Source organism: Homarus americanus, unplaced genomic scaffold (assembly GCF_018991925.1).
Source record: "Homarus americanus isolate GMGI-L3 unplaced genomic scaffold, GMGI_Hamer_2.0 scaffold4896, whole genome shotgun sequence".
NCBI classification, from domain to species: Eukaryota; Metazoa; Arthropoda; class Malacostraca; order Decapoda; family Nephropidae; genus Homarus; species Homarus americanus.
The window spans coordinates 1,160,238-1,182,314 of NW_024749657.1; the positions used below are offsets into that span (position 1 = coordinate 1,160,238).

The window sequence follows — 22,077 nt, forward strand, 5'->3', positions numbered from 1 at the left end:
GGTGAGAAGGGCAGTGTGGGTGAGGAAGGTAGGTGGGTGAAGGCAGGTAGGGGGGAAGTAAGGGCAGGTGGGAGGAGGAAGGTAGGTGGGTGAGGAAGGCAGGGGTGAGGAAGGGCAGGTGAGGTGAGGCAGGGTAGGTAGTGAGGAAGGCAGGTGGGTGAGGCAGGTAGGTGGGGAGTGAAGGGTAGGTGTAAGTGAGGCAGGCAGGTAAGTGAGGCAGGGTAGGTAAGTGAGAAGTGCAGGTGAGAGAGGAAGTGGTAGGTGTAAGGAGGAATGGAGGTGAATGAGGAAGGTAGAGTGAGGAAGGGCAGGGTGGGTGAGGAAGGGTAGGTGGGTGAGGCAGGGTGGAAGAGGAAGGGCAGGGGGGTGATGGGTGGCAGGGTAGTGAGAAGGTGGGTGAGGAGGCAGAGTGAGGTGAATGGAGAAGGAAGGGTGAGGAGGCAGGCAGGCTGGGTGAGGAAGGCAGGTGAGGGAGGAAGGGGTGTGGGTGGAGGGGGTAGGTGGGAGAGGAAGGGTAGGTAGGAGTGAAGGCAGGTGGGGTGAGGGAGGCAGGGGTGAGGAGGGGCAAGAAAGAGAGGTTGGAGGAAGGTGGTGGAGGAGGAAGCAGGCAGGTGGGTGAGAAGGCAGGCAGAGGAGAAGGGGGTGGAGGAGGAAGGGTGAGGTGGGTGAGGAAGGAAGTGAGGTGGTGAGGGAAGGTAGGTGAGTGAGGCAAGAGTAGGTGGGTGAGGCAGGGTGGGTGAGATGAAGCGGGTGAGCGGGAAGGGTGGGTGGATGAGGAGGGGTAGGTGGAGTGAGGAAGTGGGCAGGAGATAGCTGGTGAGGAGTGAGGAAGGGTGCAGGCAAGGAGTGCAGGGGCAGGTGAGGAGAGGCAGGTGTGTGGAGTGGCGGGGTGAGTGAGTGCAGGGTAGGTAGGGGCAGGCAGGAAGAGAAGGTGGGCTGAGTGAGGAAGGTGGGTGGATGAGGAAGGTGGTGGGAGGGGGAAGGGTAGGTGAGTGGGAAGGAGTAGGGTGGAGGAGGAAGGTGGGTGAGTGAGGAAGGTGGGTGAGTGAGGAAGGGTAGGTGGAGGCAGGGAGTGAATGGGAAGTGGCAGGTAGAGGAGGAGGGCAGGTGGGGTGAGGAAGGGAGAGTGGGGCAGAGTAGGGTGAGGGATGGGTGAGGGAGGAGGAGGGTGAGAGAAGTGGTAGGTGAGTGAGGTGGGGTAGGTGGGTGAGGAAGGTGGGTGGGTGAGGAAGGGTGGGTGGGTGAGGGAGAGGAGGAGGAGGAAGGGTGGGTGAGTGAGGAAGGTGGTGGGTGAGGAATGATGGGGGAGTGAGGCAGGTAGGTGGTGGAGGAGGGCAGGTGAGTGGGGAGGGTGGGTGGTGAGGCAGGTGGGTGGTGGGGTGGGGTGGGTGGAGGCAGGACAGATGGGTGGGGTGGGATAGGTGGTGGAGCCAGGACAGATGGGTGACAGGAAGATGAAGGAGGCAGCAGGGTGGGCAGGGGGTAGGGTGAGATGGAAGGAGGCAGGGTGGGAGAGTGAGGGTAGGCAGGTGGGTGAGGAAGGTAGGTGGGTGAGGAAGGGTAGGGTGAGTGAGGAAGGGCAGGTGGGTGGAGAAGGTAGGGGTGAGGAAGAGGGTGGGTGAGGAAGGGGAGTGAGGGAAGGCGGTGGGAGGCAGGGTGGGTGAGGGAGGGTAGGTGGGTGAGGCAGGACAGATGGGAGGCAGGACAGGTGGGTGAAGGCCAGGACAGATGGGTGAGGCAGGAAGATGGGGAGGCAGGGAGTGGTGAGTGAGGCAGGGTAGGTGGGTGAGGCAGGTAGGTGAGTGAGGGAAGGGTAGGGGTGAGGAAGGGAGGTGGGTGAGGAAGGGTGGGTTGGTGAGGAAGGGCAGGTGGGTGAGGAAGGGTCGGTAGGAGGAAGGTGAGGTGGGTGAGAGGGGGTAGGAGGAGTGAGGTGAGGAGAGGGCGGTAAGGGAGAGGGGGTAGGGAGAAGGGTAGGTGGGTGAGGGTAGGGGTGTGAGGAAGGAGGTGGGTGATGGCAGGGAGGGGGGAGGAGGCAGGGCAGGTGGGGTGAGGAAGGTAGGGGTGAGGAAGGAGGGGTGAGTGAGTGCAGGGTAGTGGGTGAGGAGAGTAGGTGAGGAGGAAGGTAGGTGGAAGGAGGAAGAGGTGGGAGGAGGAAGGCAGGTGGATGAAGGGTAGTGGATGAGGAAGGCAGGTGGGTGAGTTAAGAGGCAGTGAGAGGCAGGTAGGTAGGAGGAAGGTAGGGGAGGCTGGGTAGGTGAGTGAGGGGTAGGTGGGTGAGGGAAGGTGGGTGAGTGAGGTGGGTGATGAGGAAGGGTAGGTGGATGAGGAAGGGTAGGTGGGTGAGGCAGGGTAGGTGGGTGAGGCAGGGTAGGTGGGTGAGGAAGGGTAGGTGGGTGAGGAAGGGTAGGTGGGTGAGGAAGGTGGTGGGTGAGGAAGGGTAGGTGGGTGAGGAAGGGTAGGTGGGTGAGGCCGGGTAGGTGGGTGAGGAAGGTAGGTGAGTGAGGCAGGGTAGGTGGGTGAGGAAGGGTGGTGGGTGAGGCAGGGTAGGTGGGTGGGAAGGGTAGGTGGGTGAGGTGAGGTGAGTGAGGAAGGGTAGGTGGTGAGAAGGGTTGGTAAGTGAGGCAGGACAGATGGTGAGGCAGGACAGATGGGTGAGGCAGGTAGGTGGGTTAGGCAGGACAGGTGGGTGAGGAAGGGTAGGTGGGTGAGGCAGGGTAGGTGGGTGAGGAAGGGTAGGGTGAGGAAGGGTGGTGGGTGAGGAAGGAGTAGGTGGGGAGGAAGGGTTGTGGGTGAGGCAGGACAGATGGGTGAGGCAGGACAGATGGGTGAGGCAGGGTAGGTGGGTTAGGCAGGACAGATGGGTGAGGCAGGGTAGGTGGGTGAGGCAGGACAGATGGGTGAGGAAGGACAGGTGGGTAGGCAGGACAGGTGGGTGAGGCAGACAGGTACTAAGAGGGTGTTGGCGCGCGTTTCATTTTCAGGCGACTCGTTGGTGATTTGTTTACGCAGATCGTCTTGTTCCTACCAAGTTATCGTATGGGAGAGAGAGAGAGAGAGAGAGAGAGAGAGAGAGAGAGAGACCACATGCAGTCACAATCTCCGTAAACACTAAGAAAATAATTTTGAAACAAGTATTTTTATCCCTATGCATATTATACTTTTATCCCTATGGCTATTACCCCTTTATCCCTATGGCTATTATACTTTTTATCCCTCTATGGTTATTACACTTTTATCCTATGGTTATTACACTTTTTATCCCTATGGCTATTACACTCTTTATCCCTATGGCTATTACACTTTTATCCCTATGTATATAATTTTATCCCTATGGCTATTACACTTTTATCCCTATGGCTATTACACTTTTTATCCCTATGGCTTTACACTCTTTATCCCTATGGCTATACACCTTTTATCCCTATGGCTATTACACTCTTATCCCTGCTATTACACTCTTTTATCCCTATGGCTATTACACTCTTTATCCCTATGGCTATTACACTTTTTATCCCTATGGCTATTATATACTTTTATCCCTATGGCTATTATACTTTTATCCCTATGGCTATTACACTCTTTATCCCTATGTATTATTATACTCTTTATATCCCTATGGCTATTACACTCTTTTTATCCCTATGGCTATTACACTTTTTATCCCTATGGCTATTATCATTCTTTTATCCCTATGGCTATTACACTCTTTTATCCCTATGGCTATTACACTTTTATCCCTATGGCTATACTTTTATCCCTATGGCTATTACACTCTTTTATCCCTATGGCTATTATACTTTTATCCCTATGGCTATTACACTCTTTATCCCTATGGTTATTAATTTTTTATTCCTATGGCTTAACACTCTTTATCCCTATGGCTATTACACTCTTTTATCCCTATGGTTATACTCTTTTATCCCTATGGATATTACACTTTTTATCCCTATGGCTATTATAATTTTTATCCCTATGGCTATTATACTTTTTATCCCTATGGTATTATACTTTTTATCCCTATGGCTATTACACTTTATCCCTATGGCTATTACACTCTTTATCCCTATGTATATTACACCTCTTTATCCATGTATTATTACACTTTTTATCCCTATGGCTATTACACTCTTTTATCCCTATAGTTATTATACTTTTTATCCCTATGGCTATTACACTTTATCCCTATGGCTATTACACTTTTATCCCTTAGCATATAATTTTTATCCCTATGGCTATTACACTTCTTATCCCTATGTATTATACACTTTTTATCCCTATGGCTATTATAATTTTATCCTATGGCTATTACACTCTTTTTATCCCTATGGCTATTACACTCTTTATCCCTATGGCTATTATCACTTCTTTATCCCTATGGCTATTACACTCTTTATCCCTATGGCTATTACACTCTTTTATCCCTATGGCTATTACACTCTTTATCCCTATGGTTATTACACTCTTTATCCCTATGGCTGTTACACTCTTTTATCCCTATGGCTATTATATACTTTTTATCCCTATGTAATTATTACACTTTTATCCCTATATATATAATTTTATCCCTATATATTATACTCTTTTATCCCCTATGGCTATTACACTTTTTATCCCTATGTATATTATAATTTTTATCCCTATGTATATATAATTCTCTTTATCCCTATGGCTATTACACTCTTTTATCCCTATGGCTATTACACTCTTTATCCCTATGGCTATTATACTTTTATCCCTATGGCTATTACACCTTTTTATCCCTATGGCTATAATTTTATCCTATATATTACACTTTTATCCCTATGGCTATTACACTCTTTATCCTATGGCTATTATACTCTTTTATCCCTATATTATTACACTCTTTATCCCTATGGCTATTACACTCTTTTTATCCCTATGGCTATTACACTTTTATCCCTATGTCTATTACACTTCTTTATCCCTATGTATTATTACATAATTTTTATCCCTATGGCTATTACACTCTTTTATCCCTATGGCTATTACACTTTTTATCCCATGGCTATTTACACTCTTTATCCTATGGCTTTTTATACTCTTTTATCCTATGGCTATTACACCTTTATCCCTATGGTTACTTTATCCCATATTACACTCTTATCCCTATGGCTATTACACCTTTATCCCTATGGCTATTACACTTCTTTATCCCATGGCTATTATGCTTTTTATCCCTATGGCTATTACACTTTTTATCCCTATGGCTATTACATTCTTTATCCCTATAGCTTACTCTATCCCTATGGCTATTACACTCTTTACCCTATACTATTACACTTTTATCCCTATGGCTATTATACTTTTATCCCTATGGCTATTACACTCTTTATCCCTATGGCTATTATATACTCTTTATCCCTATGTATGTTATAACTTTTTATCCCTATGGCTATTACACTTTTTATTCCTATGGCTATTACACTCTTTATCCCTATGGTTATTACATTTTATCCTATGGCTATTACACTTTTCCTATGGCTATCACTTATCCCTATATACACACTCTTTATCCCTATATGGCTATTATACTTTTTATCCCTATGATTATTACACCTTTATCCCTATGGCTATTAACTTTTATCCTTATGGCTATTATACTTTTATCCCTATGGCTATTATACTTTTTATCCCTATGGCTATTACACTTTTTATCCCTATGGTTATTATACTTTTATCCTAAGGCTGTTATATACTTCTTTATCCCTATGGCTATTACACTCTTATCCCTATGGCTGTATAATTTTTATCCCTATATATTATACTTTTTATCCCTATGGCTATTAAACTCTTTATCCCTATGGCTATGTTAATCTTTATCCCTATGGCTATTATCTTTTATCCCTATGGCTATACACTTTTATCCCTATGGCTATTACACTTTATCCCTATGGCTATTACACTCTTTATCCCTATGGTTATTTTAATTTTTATCCCTATGGCTATTACACTCTTTATCCCTATGGCTATTACACTCTTTATCCCTATGGCTATTATACTTTTTATCCCTATGGTTGTAATTTTTATCCATGGCTATTAACTCTTATCCCTATGTATACACTTTTATCCCTATGGCTATTACACTTTATCCCATATTATTACACTCTTTATCCTATGGCTATTACACTTTATCCCATATATACACTTTTATCCCTATGGCTATTACACTTTTTATCCCTATGGCTATTACACTCTTTATCCCTATGGCTATTACACTCTTTATCCCTATGGTTATTACACTTTTTATCCCTATGGCTATTATACTTTTATCCCTATGGCTACAATCTTTTATCCCTATTTTATACTCTTTATCCCTATGGCTATTACACTCTTTATCCCTATGGCTATTACACTTATCCCTATAGCTATTACACTCTTTATCCCTATGGCTATTACACTCTTTATCCCTATGGCTATTATACTCTTTATCCCTATGGCTATTACACTCTTTATCCCTATGGCTATTACACTCTTTATCCCTATGGCTATTACACTCTTTATCCCTATGGCTATTACACTCTTTATCCCTATGGCTATTACACTCTTTATCCCTATGGCTATTATATTCCTTTGAAATATAGAAAATACATGTGTTTTTGTGTTACTTTTCGGCGAGATTTTATTTGACATGTTAGATTGAGCTTGAGTAAAACGACCCTGTAGTGTTGTTTGGCGTTCCTGTACCTTGCTTAGTTAAGGAAGTGTGAGAGGAAGTGGAGGAGGAGGAGGAGGAGGGTGGAACAGGAGTGGGATGGGGAGGAAGAGGGGGGAGGGGGGGAATATGATGTTACTCGACGTTGTTTAGGCTCGTCCTTGAACGCGACGTGGCAGGGAGCGTGAAAATAACTTCCGTGACCCGCTTCTTCTCCCCTCCCAACCTTGCCAAGTGCCTCCTCCTCCTCCTCCTCCTCCTCCTCCTCCTCCTCCTCCTCCTCCTCCTCTTCCTCTCTCTCCTCTCTTCCTCCCCTCTTCTACTTCTCCCCACTTCCTCCTCCTCTTCCACCTCTCTCTTCTCTGTCTCCTCCTCCTACTCCCCTCTTCTTCTCCCCACTTCCTCCTCCCTCCCCTCTTCCTCCTCTTCTCAATCCTCCCCTCCTCTTCCTCCTAATCCTCCCCCTCCTCTTCCTCCTTCTTCTCCCAGTACTCATTCCTTTAACAAATTCCCTTACACTTCTGAGAGTTTGCCATAGTGGTAGAACTCGCAGTGTGTGTGTGTGTGTGTGTGTGTGTGTGTGTGTGTGTGTGTGTGTGTGTCATAACTAAGCAAATGTCATAGCAGCTAGTTGACTGTCATAACTTATCATCTAGACTGTCATAAATCACTGTCATAACTGTATCCACGTGATTTTGACTGTCACGTAAAAATGTCACCTTAAATTTGTATTAATAATTTTTTTTTTTATGCCTTAGTTCCTCGTCTTTAATTACTAGCCATTATGGAGGTTGATTTATTACATGTGTTTAGCCTGTCTTGTGTGGGTCTTCTTTGACTGACTGACTAAATGATTGACTGACTGACTGACTGACTGGCTGACTGACTGACCGACTGACTGACTGACTAACTAAGTAATTGACGGACTGACTGACTGACTGACTGACTGACTAACTAAATGATTGACTGACTGACTCGACCACTGAGATTGCTTCCTCCAAAGGTGTTTTAGTCAGCTCAATGTGTCAAATTCCTCTGTAAAATGCGTCAATGCGTCGAAACAAGGAGTCAATGCGTCGAATTTCATGCGTTAATACATCAGCACGACGAATCAATACATCACTACGTTGAATAACTTGCTAAAAGGCTTCAGTGCGTTGAATTGATGAGTCGAATTGGCAGGAAGTAAGGGCAGTGCCAGTCGTCAACAGAGTACTGTGTGGCTGCTGTGTTTGATCTCCCCGCCCAGGGTGCCAGGGAGAGTGCCAGGTAAAGAGTCATGGAGAGTGTGAGGGGAGTGCCAAGGAAAGTATCAGGGAAAGTATCAAGGAGACTGCCAGGGAAAATATCATGGAGAGTGCCAGGGAAAATATCATGGAGAGTGCCAGAGAAAGTATCAGGGAGAGTATCAGGGTGAGTGCCAGGGAGAGTGCGAGGGAAAGTATCTGGGAAAGTATCAAGGAGACTGCCAGGGAGGGGAGTCTCAGGGGGAGTGCCAGCGAGAGAAGAATGAGAGTGGAGTGAGAGTGAGGTAGAGGGGAATGATAAGAGAGGGAGAGCATACAGCAAGGCTCTTTGAGGGACCAATATGATTATTGTCCGACCATGTGTGTTTGTGTGTGTGTGTGTGTGTGTGTGTAATGCGTAGTGTAATGCATCTAGTGTGGCAGCATTATGTTAGTGTTAAGCTGCAAGCACTGCTTGCTTCCTCTCGCTTTCAGCTACCGCCGCTGGCACGCCCTCGTGGCGAACAGGGAAGCAACTTGTTTAAGTCCTCCCCTGCCAGTACACAGCCTCTTCACCATCAAGACTCCTGCTGTGCCTCTCCGTGGCAACACACGGTAACTGGGTACCTCGTGGGCTCAGACCAGACTAGCAGAGGATCTCGGAGCCGCAGTGGGCCCCAGAGGGACGGCGCATAGGCCCTCTGCCATGTGGACACGTTCTGGCGCCTACCAACCACTGCCCTGCTGCCTTGCGGATTAACCTTGGTAAAACATTGACGAAAAATCTGCAGCGGAGTCCCACATCAGGCAAACATGCTTACAGAGCTCCAACAAGACCCCAACGGCGGAAGAGGTGACCAACATGGGAACCCAACGGCTACACCGGCAGAAGAAGGCAATGCCTGATGGACAGGCTGCTAAGGCGAAACCCAACAAACTGGGCTATCATCAGTCCATTGTAACTCTCCCTCTCCTCAGTCGTTGCAACACTTGCACTACTGGATCAAGAAAAGGAAGAACCAAGATGTGTGGTTGCAACCTGCACTCCTGCCTCACCGCATAAATCAACTCAGGTGCAGCCATTTTCCAGTTCATCATACCTCTCATCATCATCAAAACCCCTATACCCCAAAAGTCATATGGTGACGGATAAGTGGCGACGGGGACAGGCAAAGATGACTGGCCAGAGTCTCTAGCTACAACTCTGCACATGGGCAGCATAGATAAGATGGTGGTTTGTGCACTGGGAATTAGGCGGTAGTACAATCAGGGTCCTGTCTGTGCGACTGAGCAGCCCTTTCGAGGAGCCACTCTGCTCACCCCACATGGGGAGGGGGCTACAGATGGTGCCCTAAACATAGCCTGCCTAAAGAACCAACCTGACTGGGCAACCGCACCCATTCTTATGTGGTCGAAAACACAATCATAATCACAGATCAAAACAAAAACAAACTATACAACCTCTTATGGTCGTTACAGGGAATGTCAGGGCCCTTCTGGATACTGGTACAAATGCGGCTCCTGAAAGAAGAACCGCCCTTGTGGCAAAACAGCTGGCTAGGTATAACATCGACATAGCAGCCATTAGTGAGTCCCGGCTCCCAGATGAGGGACTACTCACAAAACGGGGGTCTGGCTATACCTTATTCTGGAAGGGTAAGCCTGCTGCAGAGAGGAACTGCATTTATGGGGTTGCCATTGCCATCCGCCAATGCATCCTACATAGGCTAACTGAAATCCTGTTGGGATCAACGAGCGCTTCATTATGATCAGAGTCCCACTGAATCACTCATATCATGCCTTCGTCATCAGTGCATACGCCCCAACACTGGATGCAGAGGATGACATCAAGGAGGCCTTTTACGCCGACCACGGCAGAGTGCTAACTTTTATCCCCAGAGAAGATAAGGTTGTGCTCCTGGGTGACTTCAATGCCAGAGTTGGCAAAGGTGCTGACATTTGGCAGGGAACCATAGGGAGAAATGGACTAGACAAGTGTAACCCCAACTGCCTACTCCTTCTCAGCAAGTTTGCTGCACACAACCTTACTACCATTAATACCTTCTTTAGGCAGGCCGACAAATTCAAGGGTTTATGGCAACACCCACGATCCAAACACTGGCATCTCATTGACTTCATCATTGTCATAGAGAGATCGCAAAGATGTCCTCATCACCCGAGCCATATGTGGCTCAGACCACTGTGACACTGGTTATCGGCTTGTCAGAGCCAAGCTCTCACTTCATGTCGCCCCAAAACAGTGAAGGCAACAAGTGTCCAGAAGAGGCTTTAACATCTAGAGGCTCCAGCAGTAGCACATCCTTTCAGAGAGCAGGTCGAACATGAGCTGATAAACAACCTGACAACAAGCAACCCAAATTCAAGTGCCGAATGGAGTACTCCTTACACTGTCTTAACAAAAACCTGCTAAGAGACCCTTGGCCAGATCGAAAGAATACACCAGGACTGGTTTGATGAAAATGACCCAGAAATCAATTTACTCGAAGATGATAAACGTGCTGCTTTACCTGACTGGCACAACAACCATCGGTCTCAGACCAAAGCTGATGCCTTCCACAAGAAAAACGCGGCGGCCCAGCACGAACTTTGCAATCTGAAGAACGACTGGTTTAAAAGTAAAGCATGTGAAATGAAAAACTTGCAGCTGAACACAAAATGTGGGAATTTTTCAATTTCACTCAAATATTTATGGGCCAGTCACTCGTTTTTGCAGCCCCCCTCTGCTCATCCGACGGCAGCTCCCTAATTAAAGACGAAGAAGGCATCCTCCAGCGCTGGAAAGAGCACTACCATTCGATGCTCAACCGAAACACCGATGTGGATGTACTTCCTACCCAGCAGTTCCCCCAGCATCCAGAGCTGACCCACCTCAGCTATCCTTCATCCCTGGATGAGGTAGCTACTGCCATCAAACAGATGAAGAATAACAAAGCCTCAGGGCCTGATGGTATCCCAGCCAAGGAGTATAAAGCAGGAGGACCTCTGCTTACCAGATGTCTCCACTCTCTCCTGGAGAATATATGGGAAAAGGAAGAATTCCCCCAAGCTCTTAAGGACACCTCCATCGTCAATATCTATAAGAACAAGGGAGACCGGTTGGACTGTGGCAACTACCGCGGGATCTCGCTGCTGTCCGTAGCTGGCAAGATTATCGCCCGAGTCCTCGTAAACTGGCTTCTTCCTGAGGTGGAAAACTTCCTCCCAGGATCTCAATGTGGCTTTGGACCATCATATGGCACCACTGACATGATCTTTGCTGCCGGCCAGATGCAGGAACAGTGCAGAGAACATGGCCTTCATTGACCTAACCAAGGCCTTCGACTCGGTCAACAGGGAAGCCCTCTGGCAGACCCTCAGCCAGCCACAACGGCATGAACTGCAGTGTCCTGCAAAATGACACCCAGTCTGAGCTCTTCCTTTTCCAAACGGGGGTAAAACAAGGATGTGTACTGGCACCATCTCTCTTTTCCATTTTCTTGGCTGCCTTCCTTACTCTTGCCAGTGCCAATTTAGCCGACAGGGTGAACATCCAGTACAGGATGAAGGGTCTTTTCAACAAAAGACGACTCCAGGCAGGAACAAAGGTGTCAGCAGCCTCCATTACTGAACTGCAGTAGGCAGACGACCTCACCCTTGTCGCTCATACTGAATGCAACATACAGGAGATCCTGAACACCTACACAGATGCGTATGCACTCTTTGGACACCTCAACCATCCCTACAACTTAACGGTACTACCCTCTCTAATGTTACCCACTTTCAGTATCTCGTCTCCTACCCTTCCACCACCGCAGACATCGATGAAGAGATTCAACATCGGATCAGATGTGCATCTCAAGCCTTTAGCAGACTCCATACCCGTGTCTTCAGCTGTAGGAAGCTAAAATTATCTACAAAGTTGCACGTATATCGAGCAGTGGTCGTCCCCATCCTGCTATATGGTAGCGAGACATGGGTCACATACAGGAGGCACCTCAAGGCACTTGAAACCTTTCACCAACGTAGTCTACGTTCCATCCTCCGAGTTTGCTGGGAAGACAAGAGAACAAATGCCAGTATTCATGCTGACACCAACTATAGGAGCATCGAGGCTACCATTATTCATGAACAACTACGATGAACTGGCCATGTTGCCCGCATGGACGACAGTAGACTGCCAAAGCAGCTACTTTACAGTCACCTAACGAATAGTAAACGTAACGCTGGCGGGCAACTGAAAAGGTATAAGGATAGTCTTAAGACAAACCTGAAAAAGTGCCAAATCGACCCCCTCACCTGGGAGACGATCACTCCACACCGTAACGCCTGGAGGAGCACCACACGGGATGGTGTCAATACTTTTGAGTTAGCCCGACTGCATTCCGAGGCAGACAAGCACCAACGCCGGAAAGGCGCTGCCGCTGCCCCCTCCCACACTAGATGTAGCCCTCCACACGTGCAACACCTGTGGACCACTCTACCTATCCCGTATCGGCCTCTTTAGTCACCTCAGAGCTCACCAACGAATGTTACATCCTTAATAACTTATATCATTGTATCATAGCTGGATGATCATCATACTCGTTTCCGAGTGACAGCAAAGTAGTGGTAGTAGTAGTAGTGTGTTTGAGTTAGGATGTGTGTATAGAAGGGTATGTATGTATGTACACTATGTATGTATATGTGAGTGTATGTATGTGGGGAGACGGTATGTATTTGTCTACGTGTGTGTATGTTATTATTAGTATTATTATTATTGTTGTTGTTTTTGTTGTTATTATTATTATAATTATTATTATTATTATTGTTTTTATTATTAATATTATTATTATTATTATTATTATTATTATTATTATTATTATTATTGTTGTTGTTGTTGGGAAGCTCACAAACCTGATGTCGTAACAGTTGTTTATTTAAGGATGGTGAAACATAAAACTAAAGGTACATTAATTAAAGTACTGTAGTTGTACCTTTAGTTGTAGGATTATGAAAACAACTGTTTATGGACGCTGGAGGAAGCTTAACCTAACCTAACCCCCCCTGAGTCCTGGATAGATGCCGCCTCCTAACACCACTCGGCCAGCTAATGTTTTACGGGGCATCATCTCATACTGGTTGGAGCTCCCGGGCCATCACGTGGCCATGTGTCAACCTAGTGGCCAGGGCAGTATCTCCATTGTAATCCTCGTTGCTTGTTTAGGCCAACGATGGCATCCAAACATATTTGCCAGGCATTACATACAGCAGTTCTAACCCCAGGACATAGTGTACAGTATGTCCCATTGAGGTAATGAATGAAGCACAGGGGCTGGACAGCAGCCCTGGCCACCTTCTCTTCCTACCATTACTTGACTTACCCGCCTGTGTCAGTACCCAGCAGAAATTGACCAGCCGGCCACGTCGCCCTATGAGGAAAAGTCACTCCCTTATTTCAAGAACCAGAGGGTGAAGCGGGTTAATGACTCCAGAAATTGAAGGGCGCTCCTTGAGTCACTAGTAATGGTGAAACTCTTGTTCTCAAGGAAGGTGATCACCCTCAGGGCCAGGAGGAGCTCCCACAACTCAGCAGTAAAAGTTAGAGCAGCATCAGGTAACACACCTCTGGGTAAAAACTGCAAACATTGTTCCAAGTCTTGGTGCCACCAGAAAGTGAGGCCCTTGCTGGGATGAATGTTCTACAACCATCAGGCGCGGCTACGCGTGTGTGTGTGTGTGTGTGTGTGTGTGTGTGCCAAGTTTGGGGAAAGAGTGGACGCGGATCAGACGTCATAAGTGAGAAAGAAACACACAGGTGACCTTGTGAACACATAGGTGAAGGTGGAGTTCATTGACCTCCCAAGTACACTGTGTGGCCCCGTGGCCCCCCTGGTCAGGTGCCAAGTGTGGCTGACACCCCCCATGTGCCTCCCTCGGGGTACCACTCACTCAGTGTACTAATACCATTAACATGTGTACTAAAATTACTCAAACACGTGTACTAATATATCCCGTAATATATGTACAAACCCATGAACAATACATATATACTGTATAATGTCCGTATACAATGTGGGGGGGGGGTGTAGTGGATTGACTCGATTGCATTGCTCCTAAGACAGGTTCGAATCCCATCACAAAAAGGCAACTACAATTTTTTTCCTACAATAATAACAGCTTAAAATACTGAAAAAAAAATATATAACATATAAATCCAAACATATAAAGGGTATCAATGGGACCACTCTGCTTCCTTATGCTCATCAATGATGCCCTAAGAGAAACCTCTGCTCGCTGGAAATATGTCGACGACTCCACCATTGGGATCAGCGTCAACAATTCTGCTCCCGACTATACCGCCCTTCAGGATTTATTGAACAGTCTCCAAAACTGGGCCACCAACAACCATGTCACCATCAACCATACCAAGACCATGGTTATGCACATCAACCTCTCCTCCGACATTGTCCCACCTCCTTCCATTACTCTAGGTCCGAACACACTCCAGGTTGTAGATTCCACAAAGCTCCTCGGCGTCACCATAGACAACAAACTAAATTGGAAACCAAACGTCAGTGAAGTTTTCAAATCCTCCAGTTTCCGTCTCCACCTCCTCCGCCGACTCAAGTCCTTCGGAGTTCCTGCACCCGAGCTCCTCAGTGTTTACACAACATTCATATTTCCCAAGCTCACCTATGCCTCCCCTACCTGGTCTTCCTCCCTAAATGCCACACAACGTAAACACCTAGAAAAAGTGCAAAAGAGGGCATGCAAGATTATTCTCTCCCCTTCCTACTCCACATATCAAGAAGCGCTCAACACACTGACCCTTTCGACTCTCACTGACCATCACCACGACCTCATCTGCAAATTTGGTAAGAAGCTTCTACACCATCCTCGACACCGGCTCCTACTACCACCTGAGATCCCTAGCCCGAGATTTGCTGTTCGACACCACAACCGCATCCAGCCCATACGTGCACGAACTGATCGCTATAAGAACAGCCCAGTCCCAACCATTGTAAAAATTATCAATAACTTGTAATAAACCAGTGTATTCACTCCCAGTAAATACTACTTCTTGCAGTGTCACTATGTTGAAATGCACTGTAGTTTGAGTTTTTCCCCATCTAGTTATTATATATCTTATTTGTATCACTTATGTTACTTGTATATTATTTGTAATTCGAAACCCATTCCCCAAATATGTAACTGTATATTTTCAGCCTTCTGGCTGCCAAGCTCTTTCAATAAATCGTTAATTATTATTATTATTATTATTATTATTATTATTATTATTATTATCAATGGCTACGACAATAAGAGGATCTCTTCCAAACAACCACCATCCGTCTCTCACAGTATTGTCTCCCAAGAGTTGATGAATTACCAAATTGCTTCCAAATTGGTGGGGGTGGGTCGTGGGGTGAGGGGCGGCAGACGGCCGGGTCATGGGGTGGGGGCGGGGGACGGGCGGGTCGTTGGGCGGGAGACGGGCGGGTCGTGGGGGGGGGGGGTGGGTAAGGTCAGTGGATGGGAAATTGATGGGGCGTCGTTTTTATTTCAAGTTGTATATACGCGAATTTTTTTTTAATCGACGTCTAATGGGGGCCAGCGTGTGCCAATTAACGCTGCTGGAAGGTGAATGGTGATGTTTTGGGTGTACAGATGTCATGTATATGTTTATAACGCCTAATAATTCGTGTTCTTTATAAAACATACTTGTTATTGTGTTGTTGTTTGGGGGATGGGGGTATTTTCTGGTTAGAGGGAATTATATGCGAGTACAGGTATTATAATTTCGGGGTGTTGTTTGATAATTTTTAATCGGTCGTCGAGTGTGCCACACAATGTGATAATTAAAAAAAAAAAACATATATATATATATATATATATATATATATATATATATATATATATATATATATATACAGTATATATATATATATATATATATATATATATATATATATATATATATATATATATATATATATATATATATATATATATATATATATATATATATATATATATATATATATATATATATATATATATATATATATATTATGTTACGTATGTGTAATTATGTAAAGTGTGTATACAAGTATATTAGTGTCTTTCACACACACACATAGGAACTATTGGCTTTGACAATTATGCGGCAATTAGTATCCACTTTATGTAGCCGTTTCTTGATGCTGTTCCATTACCTGTACACACCCCCTGCTGAGGGTGGAAGAAACAGCGTACACATAGATAAACGTGGCCCAATGTCTGTGGGCAATAAAATCCCTTATATTGAATGGGCTGGGCAAGGGGTCCAGGTACACAGAGAAGGACAAGGCGTAGATCCCTCACACTGATTACATTCTTGGTGGGAAGACCTCCTCCCCTCACCCTCCTTCTTTTTCTCTTTCTTGTTTTTCTATTCTTCCTAGAGTGCTGGGTGTAGATATTTATGTAATGGCTAGAAAAATGGGTGTAACACATTGAAAACTGTACAGTATAGTATACCTCTAGTGTAAATGTCCTATTTCTTTGTATGTATGTATGTCTGTAGTCTTATGTATGTATGTGAAACTATGGGCAAGTTTCTTTACGCAGCAATTGGGAACTTGGATGTTAATCGACACTGGGTCATGCAGCTCGTTAACTCAGGGTGTGGTTGTTGTGTTGACGACAGTTTCTACACCTTAAACAAATTCACTCCTAGGTGGCCCTTGGGCCGGCCATCCTTGTTACACTGTGGGGTACGAGATGTTGGTTCACACTCAGGATGGGTTGGAGAAAGCCTCAGAAAGGAAACTCACAATGTGCTCTCTGTATACATGTTGTATTGGATGTACAATGCAGCTTGGTGCTGGGAAGGCAGCATGGTTACAAGCGTGATGTAGAGAGAGCTGGTTGGTGAGGGTGCTCAGAGGAGGACCAGCTTGTGGGTCGCCATGTTCGCCAACTGGAGCGAGGGCCGCCAGGCAGGGGGAGGAGGAGGTGTTGCTGGCTGGTGGCTGTAGGTAGTAAGAGAGATAGGTCACCACGAGGTGAGGCCTTATATAGTCACTAGCGTAGCTAGGGGGGGGGGCGGTCCGCCCCGGGCGGCACTTTTGGGTCTGCTCATCACCCATATCTGCAGCTACTGGAGACGTTAATCCATCCCTTTGTATCGGCGGCAAGTTAATCCTTGTCGTGTCTGACCTAACACCTGACCCACATCATCACGGCCACGTCATGAGCTACACCCTTGCTATGAGGCCCCCCGCCACACACACAACCTGTAACCTGTTGAGGATTAAGGAAACAACTTCAAACAAGTACGCCAGTGAGCTCATGTGGTGTGGGTCAGGTGTTAGGTCAGACACGACGAGGATTAACTTGCCGCCGATACAAAGAGAAGGATTAACGTCTCCAGTAGCTACAAAACCATGCAGTCTCGGGTCATATCACTTCATGTACAGCGGACCAATCCACCAGTTACTGTTGCTGCTATAACTATTAAAGACAGAATACAGACGTGGAAAGAAGGCCCCCTTGAACTTTTGCAGTTTATTCAAAAGTATAACCTTGGGAACTCGGTTCCAAATATAGCAATAATGCTGAGGATTTTCCTCACAATTGCTGTTAGTGTTGCTACCTGTGAGAGGAGTTTTTCGAAACTAAAACTGATCAAGAATTACTTAAGATCTACTATGAGCACCTTGCGGTTGAGAAATCTTGCCATACTGTCTATAGAGCGACAATTGACAGATGAAATAGTTTTTGACAATGTCATTGAAGAATTTGCCAACAAAAAAACAAGAAAAGTTACTTTGTAGAAAGTTGTAGTTTTCATTTCAGAAATAAAGATGGTCCTAATTTTTTACACTTTTTTACTTTTTTCCCTATCCTATATGTCGTTTTTGCTTTTTGTTTAACTGTTACTTATAAAGTTTAAGTATGTTTGGTGTGTATTTAAAGCATACTATATTTGAGTATGTGAAAGTACAGTAATATTATAATGGTACACAAACTATTTAATATATATATATATATATATATATATATATATATATATATATATATATATATATATATATATATATATATATATATATATATATATATATATATATATATATATATATATAAGAGTGAGTCACTGTGCAATATGTATTTTTTGTGGGCGCACGGGGGGCGGCAAACTCAAGGGCCGCCCCGGGCGGCACACACTCTAGCTACGCCACTGTATATAGTGGAGGTTGGAGGTAGGCGTGGCTTAATAGTTGACCTCAGTCATGTAAGGCGGCGCTGGTTGCTGACCTAGACCACGAGGCATACACTGGGGAATTCGAGGGTCGGCTAGTCAGCGACAAACGGCGTTTGTAGGGGAGGAATCCACTACAACACGAGGGGCAACCATTATTATATCATTATGTATATGATGTTTGTGTCCCTATAGTGAAAAATAATAAAAATAATCATTAAAATATATTCATTGGAGCAACGTCACAAGTGGAGTTCCCCAAGGCTCAGTACTTGGACCATTATTATTTATTATATACATAAACGACATAGATATCGGCATAGACAGCAACATAAGTAAATTTGCTGATGACACTAAAATAGGACGTGTTATCAAATCTGACGAGGACTCGGCAAAACTACAGGAAGATCTAAACAAATTTTTCGAATGGTCTGAAAAATGGCAGATGAAATTCAACGTCCACAAATGTAAAGTACTCAGTATAGAGACGTAAACAGGGAAACCAGATACCAGATGAACAACGATGTCATAGAGAAATCCGACTGCGAGAGAGATTTAGGAGTAATGATAAGTAGGAACCTTAAGCCAAGTAAACAATGTGTTTTTGCTCGTAACAAGGCTAATAAAGTACTTGGGTTCATACAAAGGAGTGTTAGTTACAAGACTAGCGAGGTCATCCTAAAACTGTATCTTGCTCTTGTGAGACCACACCTGGATTACGCAGTTCAGTTCTGGTCACCGTATTACAGAATGGATATAGAATCCTTGGAAAGAATTCAGAGGAGAATGACAAGACTAATCCCCGGCATTAGGAACCTTAAGTATACAGACAGGTTAAAGCATCTTAATTTGCACTCCCTTGAGAGACGTAGAGCGAGGGGCGACCTGATAGAGGTGTATAAGTGGAAGGCAGGGCGAAACAAAGGGGACATTACAAAGGTACTCAAACTATCCAACCAGGAGCGAACTCGTAACAATGGTTTTAAATTTGACAAATTTAGATTTAGGCGTGAAATAGGTAAACACTGGTTTGGAAACAGAGTAGTGGATGAATGGAACAAGTTACCAAATATCATCATTAACTGGAATACGCTGAATTGCTTCAAACATAGGTTGGATGCTCATATGAGCAATGGGGGTTGGGTGTAAACGGGACTGCCCAGTATGGGCCAATAGGCCCCCTGCAGTTTCCTCCATTCTTATGTTCTTATGTTCTTATGTTTATATTATTGTATTTGGTTTAAATTTTTCTTTATTTTCTCCTGTTTGTCGTTTTTTTCAATGTCATCCTACACACGTTTCCGTTCTATTCTCTCTCTCTCTCGTCCCCTCCTCTTTCCCTGCCCCTTTCAGAAAACTCTCAGCTCATAAAAATCATAGAATTAAAGTGTATAAAACCTTTTATTATCATGGAGGAAAAAAAATACAAATTAAAAACATGAGACATAAAGCCAACACGGTATACATTGAAAAATGGCGCGCATGCTGACGTCACGAATGTAAACACAAGGAACCGCCGCCATAGTTGTTATAACCTTCCTTTGAACAGGTTAAAGTGTAGGTAGGTTAGGTGGGTGTAGGTGTAAGATTATATTATAGTAGATGGTGTAGGTGGGTATACTGTAACTGGGAGTAGATGTAAGATCGTTCATGGTATAAGTGGGTGTAAATGTAAAGGTGTATAATTATAGTACATGGTGGAGGTGGGTGTAGGTGTATGTAACCAATGCCTTCTCTCTTTCTCCCAGCCGACGAGTCAGAACAAGCAGTCTCCATCCTCCTCAATGGCATGGAGTCTGAGATAGTCTTCGTGAACGTCGCCACCAACCAAGACTTCCAGGTAGGCTGAACTCTCTCTCTCTCTCTCTCTCAGTCTTTCTAATGGGCTCTAAGACTACCTAATGGGCTCTAAGACTACCTAATGGGCTCTAAGTCTTCCTACTGGGCTCTAAGACTTCCTAATGGGCTCTAAGTCTACCTAATGGGCTCTAAGATTACCTAATGGACTCTAAGTCTTCTTAATGGGCTCTAAGACTACCTAATGGGCTCTAAGTTTACCTAATGGGCTCTAAGTCTACCTAATGAGCTCTAAGTTTTCCTAATGGGCTCAAAGTCTACCTAATGGGCTCTAAGTGTTGTTAATGGGCTCTAAGTCTTCTTAATGGGCTCTAAGACTACCTAATGGGCTCTAAGTCTTCTTAATGGGCTCTAAGACTACCTAATGAGCTTCCTAAGTCTTCTATCGGGTTCTAAGTCTACCTAATAGGCTCTAAGTCTACCTAATGGGCTCTAAGTCTACCTAATAGGCTCCCAAGTCACCTAATGGGCTCTAAGTGTACCTAATGATCTCTAAGTCTTCTTAATGGGTTCTAAGTCTACCCACAGGCTCTAAGTCTACCTAATGGTTCTAAGTCTACCTTAATGGGCTCTAAGTGTACCTAATGCTCCCAAGCCCTAATGGGTTCTAAGTTCACCTAATGGGCTCTAAGTGTACCTAATGATCTCTAAGTCTCTACGGGTTCTAAGTCTACCTAATAGGCTCTAAGTCTCACCTAATGGGCCTCTAAGTCTACCTAATGGGTTCTAAGTCTACCCATCACTCTAAGTGTACCGAATGATCTCAAGTCTCTTAATGGGTTCTAAGTCTACCCACGGGCTCTAAGTCTACCTAATGGGCTCTAAGTCTACCCCACGGGCTCTAAGTCTACCTAATGGGCTCTAAGTCTACCCACGGGCTCTAAGTCTACCTAATGGGCTCTAAGTCTACCTACTGGGCTCTACTACCTAATGATCTCTAAGTCTTCTTAATGGGCTCTAAGTCTACCTAATGGGCTCTAAGTCTACCTAATGGGCTCTAAGTCTACCTAATGATCTCTTAGTCTTCTTAATGGGTTCTAAGTCTACCTAATGGGCTCTAAATCTCTCTAATGGGCTCTAAGTCTACCTAATGGGCTCTAAGTCTACCTAATGGGCTCTAAGTCTACCTAATGGGCTCGAAGTCTACCTAATAGGATCTAAGTCTTTTTCTAATGGGATCTTAAGTCTACCTAATGGGCTCTAAATCTACCTAATGGGCTCTAAGTCTACCTATTTGGCTCTAAGTCTTCCTAATGGGCTCTAAGTCTACCTAATGGGCTCTAGGTGTTCCTAATGGGCTCTAAGTCTACCTAATAGGCTCTAAGTCTTCCTAATGGGCTCTAAGTCTTCCTAATGGGCTCTAGGTCTACTTAATGGGCTGTAAGTCTACCTAATGGGCTCTAGGTGTTCCTAATGGGCTCTAAATCTTCCTAATGGGCTCTAGGTCGACCTAATGGGCTCTAAGTCTTCTTAATGGGCTCTAAGTCTACCTAATGAGCTCTAAGTTTTCCTAATGGGCTCTAAGTCTACCTAATGGGCTCTAAGTCTCTCTAATGGGCTCTAAGTCTACCTAATGGTCTCTAAGTTTTTAATGGACTCTAAGTCTACCTAATGGTCTCTAAGTCTACTTAATGGACTGTAAATCTACCTAATGGGCTCTAAGTCTGCCTAATGGTCTCTAAGTCTACTTAATGGACTCTAAGTCTACCTAATGGTCTCTAAGTCTACTTAATGGACTGTAAATCTACCTAATGGGCTCTAAGTCTGCCTAATGGTCGCTAAGTCTACTTAATGGGCTCTACGTCTGCCTAATGACCTATAGGTCTTCTTAATGGGCGGCACATAATAGTAACTAAAGGCTTGTATGAATATCATATGCAATAAATAGGTTATATACACAGACTTACACTATGATCCTTATAACACACACACTACTACTACTTTGCTGTCACTTGGGATTGAGTATGACAATCATCCAGCTATGATACAATGATGGGAAGGATAATCTTGCCAGCTACAGACAGCACTGAGATCACACAGTAGTTGTCACAGTCTGACCTATCTTCCTTGTTCTTATAAATATTGACGATGGAGGC

At 44.9% G+C, this 22,077-nt stretch overlaps 1 protein-coding gene across 1 annotated transcript in view; it reads left to right on the forward strand.

The window, feature by feature from the left end:
• LOC121853463 (ras-like protein rasG) overlaps nucleotides 1-22,077 on the forward strand; it is a 153,368-nt gene that overhangs the window by 116,068 nt on the left and 15,223 nt on the right. Inside the window, exon 5 of the mRNA XM_042347607.1 lies at nucleotides 19,873-19,964. Within this exon, the coding sequence (XP_042203541.1) occupies nucleotides 19,873-19,964 (92 nt within the window). The remainder of the gene's footprint in view (nucleotides 1-19,872; nucleotides 19,965-22,077) is intronic.